This window comes from Halictus rubicundus, chromosome 5, assembly GCF_050948215.1.
Source record: "Halictus rubicundus isolate RS-2024b chromosome 5, iyHalRubi1_principal, whole genome shotgun sequence".
NCBI lineage: Eukaryota > Metazoa > Arthropoda > Insecta > Hymenoptera > Halictidae > Halictus > Halictus rubicundus.
In genome coordinates this window covers 16,230,689-16,245,223 of record NC_135153.1, presented here as the reverse complement: position 1 = coordinate 16,245,223, position 14,535 = coordinate 16,230,689, and the positions used below count along the sequence as shown (strand labels likewise).

General features: G+C 44.9%; 2 protein-coding genes across 2 annotated transcripts; one reads left to right on the top strand and one right to left on the bottom strand.

The window, feature by feature from the left end:
- On the top strand, nt 1-2,579 carry LOC143354662 (uncharacterized). The gene is made up of 3 exons (XM_076788920.1): nt 1-424; nt 1,432-1,712; nt 2,242-2,579. Exons 1-3 carry the CDS (start codon nt 193-195, stop codon nt 2,437-2,439), a joined length of 711 nt encoding a protein of 236 aa, XP_076645035.1. The 5' UTR covers nt 1-192; the 3' UTR covers nt 2,440-2,579.
- Nucleotides 2,580-5,831: 3,252 nt separating this feature from the next.
- LOC143354462 (insulin-like growth factor 2) lies at nt 5,832-13,536 on the bottom strand. The gene is made up of 3 exons (XM_076788575.1): nt 12,626-13,536; nt 8,001-8,253; nt 5,832-7,263 (listed from the first exon to the last, which is right to left on the bottom strand). The coding sequence occupies exons 1-3, from the start codon at nt 12,949-12,951 to the stop codon at nt 7,210-7,212; spliced, it is 633 nt and encodes a 210-aa protein (XP_076644690.1). The 5' UTR covers nt 12,952-13,536; the 3' UTR covers nt 5,832-7,209.
- Between the last annotated feature and the right edge of the window lie 999 nt (nt 13,537-14,535).

Below are 14,535 nucleotides of genomic sequence, written 5' to 3'. Positions count from 1 at the left end.
ACGATACAAAATCGGTGCGAGAACGTGACGGTCGCGTAAACAGATCCGATTGCAGAAACGCGTCCGTGACACGTCCCGGCGGGATTAAAAACTGCGAAGGACCAGTCGGCGACTCGAGTTCCCCAAGGACCAGCCCCGGTCTCTCGTGTAAACAGCAATTAACCTCCTTTAGTTACAGCAGCCGCGTTTACGATGCATCGTCCGCTGCAAATCATCCGCGTCGCGCTTTTCGCCGTCGCGATCCGCGCCGCGCTCGAGGCGCACGCCGCCCCGGACCGATTGTCCACGCAAACGGACACCAGGCTACCCTTGTCGTGCAAAAGCATCGCCAGGGACGTGATCATGAACAGCTGCAAGGGACCGAGGGCCAAGAGATCCGCCCAGAAGATGGACCTTCAGCACATGGAGAAACTAGCCGAGATCGGTAAGTCCCCGCCATTTTCTACAGATTTTTCGAGCATTTCTCCTTTGCACGGGACCTAAGACTTCATAGCTGTTTGGAATAGGGGTGGAAAGTATGCATAGTAATTTTTGAAAAAGGAAATATATATTTGATGCAATCGATCGTGTTGCTTGAAGATTTTTTGGGGGTAGAATTTTTATTTCTGAGATGAGATGAGACTAGGGAATTGGAATAGGGGTGGAAAGTATTTAGATGATAATTTGAAGTAGAAAATATTTTACTGTCGAGATTGGAGTTTTATATCGATTTGCCATGGAATCTTTTGCAAATTTTCCTCTTCGATTTAGGATTTGTAGAGTTTAATTAGCTAGGAAATACGGGTTTAAATTGATAATGAATAGTAGATATGGTAACTCAGTGACTTGAAATAGGGGTTGACGAAATTTTGTCGATATTAGGAGTTGAATATAAGTCGTTGTAAATTGAGACTTTGAGGCAATTTACGATTGAAAATTGTTGACCAATCGAATTTCCCACTTCGATTTTGCATTTGTATATCATCTAAGAGTCTTTTGATTTTGAATTAATAACAAATCGTAGGAGTAGTATATCAATAATTGACAAATTTCCAGAAATAAATTACTTAAAATTTTACGACACGTTCACTGCCCCTGAGAAAGAGAAACAGAAGAAATAAAATGGCCGCCGCGGTACCGGTTCAGGTCACTGACTAGAGCCACAACATTATCAGAAAAATTCTGGAATTTCACTGTATCACGTTTCACGAAGTATTAACATCGCAAACTGCGTTTGAGAAAATGATTTTTGCAAGCATTGTGCGATCAATGACGTCAATGGTTTTCAATTTTTTATCACCGGTGTAAGTCGATAGCCAATTCCGGGTCGTCTGTAAACTGCAACGTCCAAAGAATTCGACGCATGACGATTTCCTACGGAAATGCCTTTTTTGCACTGTTCGCAAAAGAATGCAGCGATGGTTAGTGAATAAGAACCGATTTGTCTTCTAGATGCGTCAGAATTGCCAACGGAAGAGATAGGAGTGTCACAGCAGAAACGGCAATGGGGTATGGGACCATACTCCGGCATGGGACAATATCCTGGCATGATGCCATATCCTAGCATGGGAAGCGATATGGTGAACAATTATCACAGCACAGATATTGAGACTCCATTCTTCGATATTCAAGATAATGAAGGAAGCCAAATGTACCAGGAACAAGTTGGAGGTGGTGGCTTCATGCCGATGCCTTATGGGCCCATGGGAATGTTCCCCATGAGAAGATCTGTTGTAAGTATTTACACTTCATTTGCTTCTGTTGATAAAAATAAAAGTAACTCTCGACCTTTCATTGAAAGTTTTGTTCTACAATACATTTCTATTTTGTATCTGCTTAATTGAACAAAAATTAAGAATACTTTGGTATAATTTTTGTCGGAAGGAATTGTTCCTTTATTTTAGCTTTGGTAAAGTTATGGTATAAAATTGGAAATTTTTATAATGATGCTCAGTATGTTTATGAAAATATTGAGTGATCGTGATCAATTAGATTGTGGATCCCCAAAGGAGTGTATTGATAAACTTTTATAGCACTTTTGTTTTATTTTTGCCATAAGATGTCTTCCAGTTGATGAATAAAATTGACCCTAACATTTATAAAATAAATTATGAGAACAGGAATTTTCGTAAAGATCGGTCATCCAAATACAAAGAAATTTTATTTTTCTGTTAGTTTCAATGAACAGGTTTCGAGAAATTTTGAAAGGTAGACAAGTTCCGTGTACATTATTAATTGTTTGTTAAAAATTCTGCTTATCAGGACATTTCCGACAAACTTCTGGGTTACGAGCTGTCTCCGGAGGAGCTCGAAGAGCTCCACGAAGAGATCGGCGAACGAATGCCCAGGAATTCGAAAGACGTGAACAAGAGGATCTTCATGAAAGTGGCCGCGAAATGTTGTCCGAACGCGAAACTATGTTACGAAAATCCAAGTCTGATACCTTGCATGGGATATTGATATTGACGGCGTTGGATATTCCCAAATATCACTGCCAGTAACTGCCATCTTTAATCAATTACCGATCGAATGTACTTACTTTACACCAAGTTGTTTATCCTACTGTTTCAATAAATAAAAAGAAAAACGCTCAATTTTGTTTCGACGAAAATGTCTGGTTTTTCATCGGTTCTAACATGAACGTAAATCTATTGTTGCCCTGAACCTGTATCCACGGATAATCGAATTGAAAATAATTAATTTCGTCACAATTTAATACTGTTTCGTTCATTGGATAGTGTCTAATACAGGGTGTCCCCAAAAAAATGTATACACTGTGTAACGGGTCATAACAGACCTCTTTTTCTTTCCAAGGGTGTAATTAATTGTGTATACATTTTTTTGTTCCCGTCGTAGAAAAATTTGTTATTGTCTATTTTATTGATTCCAATCAATCTAAAAGTTCTGCTCTCAAGAACTTTTCTCTGTTGTCATTGGAACGTGAAATATGAGAACATTTTTTGAAAAAAATTCAAAAGGATCCAAATTTTTCGATGGCAGGCTGGAATTTGCATTTATATTAAAATGTCGACCTAAATCAAATTGATTAGAAATTAAATTCGTGGTGGATTGTCCATGTATTGAGTCGTAACATAAATTGGTTTGAGTATCTCCAACATCTTCCCTCTTATGAACAAATATGTGAATTACTTCAGTCACTTCTAAAATGATAATAAAATCCCCGGAAATTAGAACATACTTAAATATGCAACCCAACGAACTTACATCCAGTGGGAACAAGAAAATCACGGTAAAAATGGCGGTTCCGTTTGAAGGAGACCCGCGTGGTTCAAGCATCAGTATCATCTGCCAATCCAGCAGGCATTATCTTAAGCAGAAACTGCACTCGTACGAAGAATCGCGAGAGACGATGGTCCCGTAGTGGGTTTGCTATTATCATCCAATTTACAAGCGAACCGTGTGCAGCCGGTTAATGGCTGTCAAAGTAATGGGCTGTTCGTAAGGGAGTGATGGGATCGAAACGTGCTGGCTGGAGTCCAACGAAACTCGTTGTCCCAGAAATAGAGTTCAGATGGTGACGAACCTTTTGCCGAGCTGTTTGCCATCATCCAGAATTCCGTGAATACCCGTCCACAAATTCACGTTTTGATGAATTATTTTATCGAAATTAGAACGACGAAAAAATTCGATTTCTTGGATCAGAAATAAAATTCTAGAAGCATTGACTTTGTTAAGAAGAGAAATTGTAGACTAACAAGGATTATGAATTTCCACGCGGTATAAATGCATAAAATAGTCTATCATTGAACAATTTTCATTATTGTAAATTCTATAAAAATCAGTACAAGAGAAAACTTAGATTCCTTCTGATAAAAATTGACTGGAAGTCGCCATTTTGTATCCAGCAAGAAGAGAAATTGCAGCTGAACGGGAGTTATAAATTTCCACGTGGCATAAATGCATAAAGCAGTCTATCAACGAACAATGGATTACATTATGCTTCTCACGTCGAAGTAAGGAGAAGTCAGCCGTATTTGCATAATCATACAAATCATTGTCCTTGAGGAGATATTTTAAGTGGAAAATATATCGCCGCGTTGTTAAAAGCTTGCTAAAATATTCATGAATGCATAGATCCGACAGTAAGGTCTTGATCTATGAACACTTCTTTGTAATCACTCTCGAGATTGAGCGAACAATGAAGAAGATTTGCATTTTCTGGAATGTACGGGTACCGTATCGGCGCGGGAAGATGGAGGACGATCGAGCATAGAAAGATGGCCAGCGTTTCGTGGGGCGTTGATAAAAGAAACAATTTCGGAACACTGGTCACGGAATTCTTTAATGAAGACCGAGTTCTCCTAGATCTAACGTGTCTTTCTACTGATTGCCGGCTGAAAAGGCGAAGATTCTATCATTGTCCCTCGTGGACGGTTATAGTCCGACACGTTCGTGCCAACGTGACCGGTTGATAATTCAATCTGCAGAAGATGCACCGTTCAGGAACCCACCCAAAGAAACTTGAAAATCCATTGTAAGAAACAAAACAAATTAATTCACAGTTGCTAAATAATTTAGAAACAAGGAAGAGAGCTTCCGAGTTCAAAACTAGAAAAATCCAGCCAATCCCGAATTCTGAAAATTCGGTTGAAAAATGATTCCTCGCGTTGTTAAGTAAGCATAAGCAACGCGAACGATACGCAAAGGTATTACTACATCAATTTGTTTTTGCGAGAAACACCAACTCGTTTTCCAAGAATCATATCTTCTTATAAATATCAGTGACTAACGTTCATGCAACGTCGAATAGAAACAGTCTATCGCCGCATTATTTTGATGCAAACAAACAAGATTTCCGGCCACATAATACATAAACAAGATTTTTCTCATTAGAAAGCAAATATGAGAATCGTTGGTATTTTGAAGGAAATGTGCAGCAAAGCGTATTATATAAACACGTTACACGCGAGGCGTGCAGCCCCGCTCGAAAGCGCATAACACATCTCATAAGCAATTTATGATGTTACTGAATTTCAGCTTGTCGTTGCCACACATGTGTATTTTTACGCATTCCAACGCCCAGTAACGTTCATAAACAGTTTAATTATAACGTTTTTTATCGCACGGATTCGTTACTGAATACGCAAACAAACCAAAAAACAAAAAAATCACTCTTTGTCCCGGGCTATTCATTTTTATTCCAATCCAAAGACAATCTGAACATTAGTTTACTTTGTTAACTCTTTCTGGTAGTCATAAATATTGCAGAAATCAGCTTCAATTAATATCAATTAAATCTTTAATGAAAAATAATATTCTTTGTCTCGTGAAACGCACATTTATTCCAATAAAAAGACAATATTTTACCCTGATAGTGTGCTAGCAGAAAAATTCTATCAGCTAATTCCACGCTAACTCAATCAGCTGAGTCTCCCTACTCTAACTTTGACTCAGTCAGCTAAATCTTTGTTCTGACCTCTAACCCATTCCAAAAGTCATAAATGTTTAAAAAAAAAAAAGAACCACCTTCGATTAATTGCCAGCTAATAACCGTATCCGCAATCTCTTTCAATCGATCGGTATGAGATTGTAAAAGATCTTTCAGCCGCGCGACAAGATGGCCGCGAAGATTGCAAGCGCCATGACACCGCTTCCTCCACGTGAACGTAATCGCTCTATTCCGTCAACTGGTTGAAGAGATTCCAGGCCTGAATGCGATTCCAGCTGGAAGAATAACCGTTCAGAATCGTTGGTCCCAACTAGCCGCGCGTTACGCAAGACGATTCTGCAAAACGCCACGTGTGCGTCCCCCCCGGTGCGATTCGCCATTATGGTCGTTCCCTAATCGACCGGGACGGGAAAGGAGCAACAAGAGAACACCAAGGCAGCAGTTCGATCGGTATAAATACTCACTTTATCGTTTAACACACGTGGAATACAGGCTACAGCGAATGTGTTCCGAAAGCGTTCGCGGTTAAAAATAAAAAACATATACAATCTGTACAAAACCATGGCTCGCGTGATTATCTGTCGTATAATATATTTACAGAGAGACAAACTCACGATCATTTCCTTACAGCGATGTCCTTAGTGACTAGTTCGTTCAGCGATTACATTTGCAAAAGTAAAACAATAGAATCCGTTCGGTTTTTAATACTAGTGAGATCATTTTTTTTTTTTCGAGGAAGGAGCTAAAAGTCACCGGCAACCGGAAGAGAGAGAGAGAGAGAGAGAGAGAGAGAGAGAGAGAGAGAGAGAAAGAGGCAAAGAGAGAGGGGGGGGGAGAGAGAGAAGAGAAGGTTCGAGTTCTCTTGAACGGGTTCTCTCGCTCTTTTCGGAATCTATCTATCTATCTATCTATTTACCTAACTAGCTAGCTATATACACAGAATTATGTACAAATAAAAACTTAATAAAAGAAACAAAAAATATATATATAATAATAATATATATATATATATATATAACACTTGTTTAAGTCTTTCTCTAGGAGATCACGCGACTAATATCAGGCCGGGATCGTTCGAATTTGATTCTCGCGATCTCGGGTCCCATCGCGAAAAACACGAGACGCGACCGGAGCGCTCGTACGGTTTCGTCCGATAAAAAAATATATACAGAACGAAAACAAACAATTGGTTAAATTGGTTAAGGGACCGATCGTCTAGCCGATCGTGGCCCTGCCGCCCGGCGGCGACGACCTATCATTGAAAATTGTCCTAAATTTCTTCGCTTTTCTTCTAAGGATGGATATTGTTCTCGTCTTCTTCTTTTTGTTCTTCCGTTTCTTCTTCTTCTTCTTCTTCTTCTGCAATCCCGAGTCTCTGTCCCGCGGATTCGAGGAGACTGCCGAGCAGCCTCAAGGCTGCTCGTCTAAACCGTTAATACAACGACCAATTATCACTGTTTCATGGGACTAGACGTCTTATTGATTGATTGATTGATTGATTGATTGATTGATTGCTTGCTCGCATCCACTTCCGACTCTCTTGATCTTGACCGCCATTCCTCCGACGCTTCCTCCTGCCTCCTCGATCGTTACCTCTTCTTCTAGTCTATTCCCCGTCTAGATCGCGTCGTTCTCCTTCTGGATCGTGTTTCTTTCCTCTTCTAGAACGTTTCGTTCGTCCCGAGCCGATGTTTGCCGTTCGACGATGTTTCCTCGCTGATCAGAGGAGCGTTGTTGTCGGGGAGAGAGCCGAGAAATGATCGCAAGCGACGATGCACACTCCGTGACGCAACGGGAACGTGCCCTGGCTCGCTCGGTTTTTAGTGAAACTCCTGTGCCCTCGAAGATCTATCGGCCAATGTTGCTTCCGATGGCTGGAACGATAAAGGAGAGGTCGAGTTCAATACCAGTTTGACGTCAGAGACGCATAGGTGATTATGACGGGAGCGTTAGACGCTGAGTCAGGGATCGAGGGGACCAATGGAAACGCAGATGCAACCGGATCAGCTGGCTCGGATTAAAGTTCACTCGATCGATCACTTTCTTTCGGCTAATGGCGAAAGGGTTGCGTGATTTATGATAATGGGCGAGCGCGGACTATAGGCCTCACGTGAGAATGGTCCTTACTCGAAGCGAGCTGTTCGGAAGGTTTTGCAATTAGTGCAGACAATTTTTAGTACGCATAAAAATCCGCAGAGAGGAGCTCAATCATTTTCCTTTTGGAACGACAATTCCGTAGAAGTGAACGGACTTTTTTTCAATACAAACATTAAAATAACGTAACGAATAATCGTAAATTGATACGAAGACCGACGAGGAAACGTTTGAAATGGAGAATTTCGAACGGTGGGCAAAATGGCGGAAAGGGCGCGGAGAATTAATCGAGCGGTGCTTCCGAATAATGGGAAAAATGATCGAAACGGTGCAAATTATAATTGTAATATTCTCAAAGACGCCTAAGGGATTCTAACGGACGAAAAAATAAAGTTTCTGAAGAAATATTGCAGAGTAGTAAGAAAGTGAAAGGGAAAATATGGAGGGGGATTCCTGAAACGAAGTGATAGGGAAAATTGATGAAAGGTGAGATAGTGGAGATAATTAAGATAATTACCTTGCCGTGACGACGATGCTTCTGCCGTCGAGGCCGGCACCCGCGATGTCTTCTCACGGAGTTCCTCCCATCGCAGCCGAGGGCATCGTCGCGGTCCGGGTGCGTTCCCTTTTTCCGTGCCCCCTTCAGCCCGTGGGTCTTATACTTAATCGTGCCGGCGACGTAATCGATATCGGACCTTGATCTCTCCTCCGACGACGTTCCCGGCCTCACGGAGGGATACACTGAATTTACTATCCAGGCCGAATTCCTCCTGAAAAACAGCCATGCAGAAATTTAGCAAAATGCCAATTGTATAGCAATTGATTTTTGGGAGGAAGGGGTACACTAGTTTGCGCACTCTAGTTCACCTGGGCCCCGTTGTCAGTGACATTGGGACCTCAAAAATGTTGAATTTCGAAATATAGAATTTAAGATTTAGGAATTATTATATTTAGAATTTAGAAATCCCTCTGTTTAGAGTTTTGGAAATCCCTCTATTTAGAATTTAGAAATCCCCGCATTTAGAATTCAAAAATCCCTCTATCTAAAGTAAAGAAATCTAGAAAATTCTCCTATTTAAAATTTGCAAATTCCCCTGTCTAAAATTTAGAAATCCCCTAATTTAGAATTTAAATAGTATAGAGTTAAGTCTTAAAAAATATTTTTGAGCCCAGTCTACGGCAGCTTGCCAGACTCGATTCCCAAAGGCAATAATAGTGATTGTTAATGCACCCTGAACTCTCCGATTGCAATCGCGAATGATTGATGATGGTTGTCCACAGGCTCCAGCAATCACGATTCCCCAACGATCATTATGGCGTACGAGACTTTGCTAATGTGCTTGTTATTGTTGGCTATCATCACTCGAAATAACAACGATCCTGCGACGACTTATTGCGAATCTACCGCGTTATCGATTATATAATTTATTGCATAAACAAATGATTGATTATGCACGACAGGCGCCAGGCTTTCGCAAAATCGCATGCTCGCGGTCGCAAAGGCTCCGTTCTAATTCGCACACGGGTGGACGAGGTTGAGTGAAAATGGCGGAACGAGTTCATCGGATGAGCGAGGCTGTTGTTCACTTTCTACAGCTTTCGAAGTTCGCTCGTATTGTGTCCGTCGGGTGCAGGACGCGTTATGCCAGCTCCAAGGACGGCTATTAAAAATGATTACTGCACGGACAAATGGACAAGGCAAGGTCCTTCGATGGACTGCGGTGAACAATAAAAATCTACCCGATTGTTCGAAATATCAATCTGACCTGATGGTACTGCACTTGATAGCGTAATTTACGATGTATTTTTAAATTCAATGAAATAATTAGCCACGATCATCACAAGAATAAACCACTGTATGAAAGCATGTCAATGTCAATAACACAAAAAAAAAAAAACTGTCATGAATTTCCGAATCGAACGAGTTGAAAGATGAATTTACTACTTTGAAGCAACCTGTACAATATTTCACGACAAATTGTGTTAATTAACAACCAACGGATATACCAATTCCTGTGCTAAATTCAACGAACTGTGCTATAAACACCAATTTCGAACACCCTGTACAATATTCGAGATGTAAATGTCAATTTTCTTTGTTGATTTAACAGTCTTTATTTATAAACTGAATTAAGAATTAGCCTTATTTTTTTTTACTAAATTTGTTGTCTCTGTCACGTATGCTTACATCCTCAGTTTCCCTGTCGATTTCAACGAGCTGTGCAGAAAATGCCAGTCTGTTATTTTGAAGCAGCCTGTAGAATGCGCGAGAACGATTTTTCCCAGCTAATAGCCGCTCGACAGCCTCTACTTACAAACCGAATGAAATAATTATCTCCGAATAACTGCCCCATCAATTTCCTCGTCTAATTCAACGAACTGTGCTCAAAATACCAATTCACCGTTCTGAACCAACCTGTATCGCGAGCGAATTTTCCCACTTAATAGCCGCTTGATAGCCTCTACTTATAAACTCAATGAAATAATTAGCTCGAAATAGCAGCCTATGAATTTTCTAATTGTATTCGATCAGCTGTGCTCAAAATACCGATCTGCCGTGGCGAAACAACCGGCGCAACGTTCGGGAACACGACTGTCCCGTCTGAAATCGTCACTTCACAGCCCGATCCCGAACCGACCGTAACAATTGTCTCACAAAGATTCCCACAAAATCCAAACGGCGAAACAGGAGAGAGAGAACGCGAAGAAAGACGCGCCGTTTTATCGTGGCCGGGCGGTTCTTGTTGTTTTCCCCGAAACAACATCGTGAATAACAAATGTTTGGGCCTGATTCACGTGTATCGTGGTGCGTTGCCGCCGGTATCGCCAGTAAACAATCCGCGAGCGGACCGATACCGCGCGGCGTGGCGCGGCGCGAAGAAACGGCGTCGATTTCGCGCGAATCGCTGTAAACGCGAACGAAAGGAGGATAGAAAGAAGAAGAAGAAGAAGAAGAAGAGAAGAAAAAGAAAAAACAACAACGAGGCGACCCGAAGAGATATAGCCGGGGGAACGGGTGTGTGCTCGTCCTAGTACTTCGGACTAACCTTCCTGCTGAGGCCAGTCCGCGCAACCGTGAACTTTAGGAAAAGTGACAAAGATTATCGTCCCGGCGCCCGATAAAGCTTGGTGTCTCGAGTGCCGGAGCCGCGTTCGGTTCTCTCATGTGCCCGTTTCTCGTCGTCGTCGTCGTGCACGCTCTTGTAAGTACACGTTGTTCCGGTTTTTCTCGGGTTTCGTCGCGTCGCGACAACACGGAGCCCCCGCGCACCGTAATTAAAACCCCGCTGGTCGCCGCCGCCGCCGCTAATAACACGCTCTCTGGTGTAAACCACCTACTATCGACGAGGTAAAAGTCCACTTCTCCGCGGCCACGGTTCCCTTCTATCGAGCAGAACGAAAGAATAACAACTTGTTGATTGCAGGGATCAACTCGTCGGCCACGGCTCCGGAGAAATCGCCGCACAAATAGGTGGTTTCGGCGAGGCTACCGCGCGACCCGACGTCGACAAAGGTGTCCCGCGAATTGACAAGGTGACCCTACCTGCAAGGGAGTCGATCGTTGCCTAAAATAGAGAGAGCTATTAAAATTGAACAGCTCTCTCTCTCTCTCTGCAAAATTGGTTCGTGTTTGCTAATTTATCTGATTCTGTTCGGTGATGTTCAGTTTCGAGTTTTGGACTACAGTGTTTACTCGATACGTGTCCAAAACACGGGTCCAGCCACGGACATATATCGGATAGGAGATACTATACTCTGATCCACGCGACCTTACGCTCCTCGGCGACCGAGATCTTTCGAGTTTCGCGGCCCCTCGCGAGGTATACCCCGCGGCAGTGGGGATAGTTCTGGGACTTTTATCGGCTAGGCGTTTGGGACACAGAGTAAACACTGTAGTGGGAAATGCAGAGTTGAAGAAAAGGTCTCCGCTAGCACGGAATTCCCATTTGTCCCAAGTCCCGAGTCCCGAGTCTGCCAACTGGTTTGAACCTACTCGGCAATGCTAACTTTTGACGTTCCTTCCTCGACTCATGAGGAATGCTCATTGATCGCACACTGTTAGACGGGACCCCTAAGCTTATCGAGTCCTTTGACTCCAACAATTTACTCTTCCTCCTTCTCAGTCGAAGTGCTCAAAACCTAACCCCTTTAGCTACCTCATCAAATAAAATCCCATGCGTCCCAAGTGTCTAATACTTTTAGTTTGCGTCTGACCCAATCCCGTGCATACTTCCTCCACGATTGAAGAGAAGTATTCAAAACTCGAATAAAATCTCTCGGCGAGCACCCCCGGCCCTAACTCTGCGCATCAACGTCAACTTTCGACTTTCCCTCGATTGAAGAGAAGCATTCAAGACCCGAGCAGAAGCTCTTCGCCCGAAACCCCGTTCCAAGAAACACAATCCTGTGCCCTAACTGAGCACATCGTTGCCAACATTCGTCCCCACCTCGCCCGACGACGAATACTCAAAACTTCCAGGAATCGCACGCGTTCGAGTCCGTCCAACTGGACTCAACCCTAAATTTCGACGAAGAGTACCGGCAAACTTTCGAATCAATCCTCCGACTCTAGACAACGCAAACTTTCGTCCAGGCATACTCGGACCCGGAAAACTAAGCGATTAGAAGAGTCCCAGCGTCAAAGCCAACGATCCCCGGGGCACTATCTCCGTCACCGCGTACGAGCCCCGTTATGCAACTGCTCATTATCCCTTTTTCCAACGACTACGACTGGTAATTGCAGCAGCTGGTGGAAAAAAACCGCGGAACAATCGGCGACGCGAACCTTTGCGTAATGGGAAGCTCGCGGGGTTAGCGTATCTGTCCGATCGGGCGTCCACGCTCCTGCTACCGGGTGTCCGTTAACTAACGACCGAGAACCAGAAAAAAGAGACCGCCCCAAAGCGAATGCACTGCTCGATAATTCGACCCACCCCCCGGTTTAAATATTCGAGATTCGAAGAGACTGCCCTTCCAACGAGTCACCAATCCCGCACCGTGATCCTATCGAACAACGCGAACACCACTGGGTTATCCAGTCGACCGAAGGTGAGCAGAGGCGCGAGGGGTGGTTCGGGTGGAGAGAGAAAAGCGAGAAGGAAAAACGATAGAAAAAAAAAGAAGAAACTAACATCCACTCACACGGCGTCCGCGGGACTGGATTTGTTCGGCTTGCAGTATTGTTCCAGCTGGGTGTAGGAGCACATGCGGTAGCAACACTCCTCCGCTAGTCCAGGCCCTTCGGGATCCTGCGGCTCGTCTTCGGCGCTGTACGAGAACGGCTCGTTGTATCCTCGGCCCTTGCAGGCCAGGTACAAAGCGTCGCTGAGGTTCTTCGAGCACAGCCTCAGCAACGATCTCTTGTACGGTATACCGATCACAGAATCCAAGAGCGTGAGGAGGACCAGCCCGAACAGGACCATCCTCTTCGCCCTGCCTCGTCGAACGGTAGCGCAGCTTCTCGCCATCTCGACGTCGTTTTTCGAACCGGCACAACCGACGAAACACCACCGGGTGGTACCTTCTGACAAGTTATCCAGCCCTTCCTCGACGCCGGTCGTCTCTTCTTCGCCGCCACCGATCTGCTTCGCACGAACTTCGTTCACTCTTATGGTCGCCTTTGCGGCATTCTCTGGCTGACCGCCACGTGTCCTCCGTGTTCCCGCGGTTTTCCACCGAGTTCCCAGATCCGCGGTGGCTAGGAACGCCGGTCACCCAGGGTCTACGTGTTCTCGTCTAGGTGTGACTATCTTTCTCCAGGGAGATCCTCGTGGGCGGACAAGACGATCGACCGGTTACGTCGCTGTCACTTCTCGGGGGTCTCTGGTCGCTCGCGATCCTCTTCGTTGACCAGGTGGTTCGCAGTGCAGTGAAGACCGTTGCTGAAGAGACCTCCGCTGGTACCGAGTTCCTCGGTGCCACTGGTACCGGCTTGCCTCGCCACGCGGTTCTTGTTCCAGATTTCACGGATTAGAGGAGAGGAACGATAAGAAGACAGATCGGTAGAGGGGAAGAGGCGACTGGGGGAGTAGGCGGTGGAGGAAGAAGCGAAGAGAGACAAGAGCGAGTCAAGGAGGGGCAAACGGCGAGAGAGAGAGAGAGGGAGGGAGGGAAAGAGAGAGACAGAGAGAGAGAGAGAGAGAAAGAGAGAGGGGTCAGCTGGCTGGCTGCTGGTGGTAGACGACCAGCTCTCGTGCGGTGATCCAACGGAGCACGGACCGAGAGAAGTGGAGAGATCTCGCGTGATCTCTTTCTCATTTTTCTTGGTACAGGAGAACCGAACAGCTCGTCGGCGTCGTCGGCGTCGTCGGCGTCGTTGCCTATCAAAGAGCCGTCGGCCGTGCTCTCCAAACGGAATTTCTCGGGATCAGGAGCGCGGACGGTTGCTCCGCCGTTTTATCGCCTCGCTCTCCGACCTAGCGATTTTCTTTCTTTTCGAAGTCGTCGTTGGTGCTTTCCCACTCGAACAGATCGCGCGTGCAGATTATCGATCGGCCGGGAAACCGACGCCGATATCGAACCCCGTCGATTAATCACGGTGACCATTCTCGGTCTCGGCTCGGTGTATTCCGCGCGCGGTAATTTCGATACCGGTCGGAAGGGGACGATCCGCCCGACCTCCTACCCCCGTTTCTTTCCCAGATCGCACCAATTCCGATATCGGACGCGATCGTTTCCCTTCTCTCTGTCTTCCCGTTTCGTCGCGGGGATCACCTCGCTATTTTTCGATTTTCACGCAGAACGCAGGTAGCGCGCGACTTCGTTGACACCTCGGGACGGTTAAACGACCTCGATGACACGCCGTGACGTGAATTTTGTTGAGAGATTCGATCCGCGCAGAGGCCTACGGAGGGAACGCGGATCGCTTTCCGATGAGTCAAGACAATGCCGATGCGGAGGGATAGACGCTTCCATGAACGGATCGGTTTACCCACTGTCAGCGCGAGGATCGATTTTCACGTGGCGCGTGGTTCTGGATCGTTTCGGATTGGTCGTACCGCCTTCTAGCCGGTTATTCGGACAGCACTCGGTTTATTAGAACCTTTAACGGT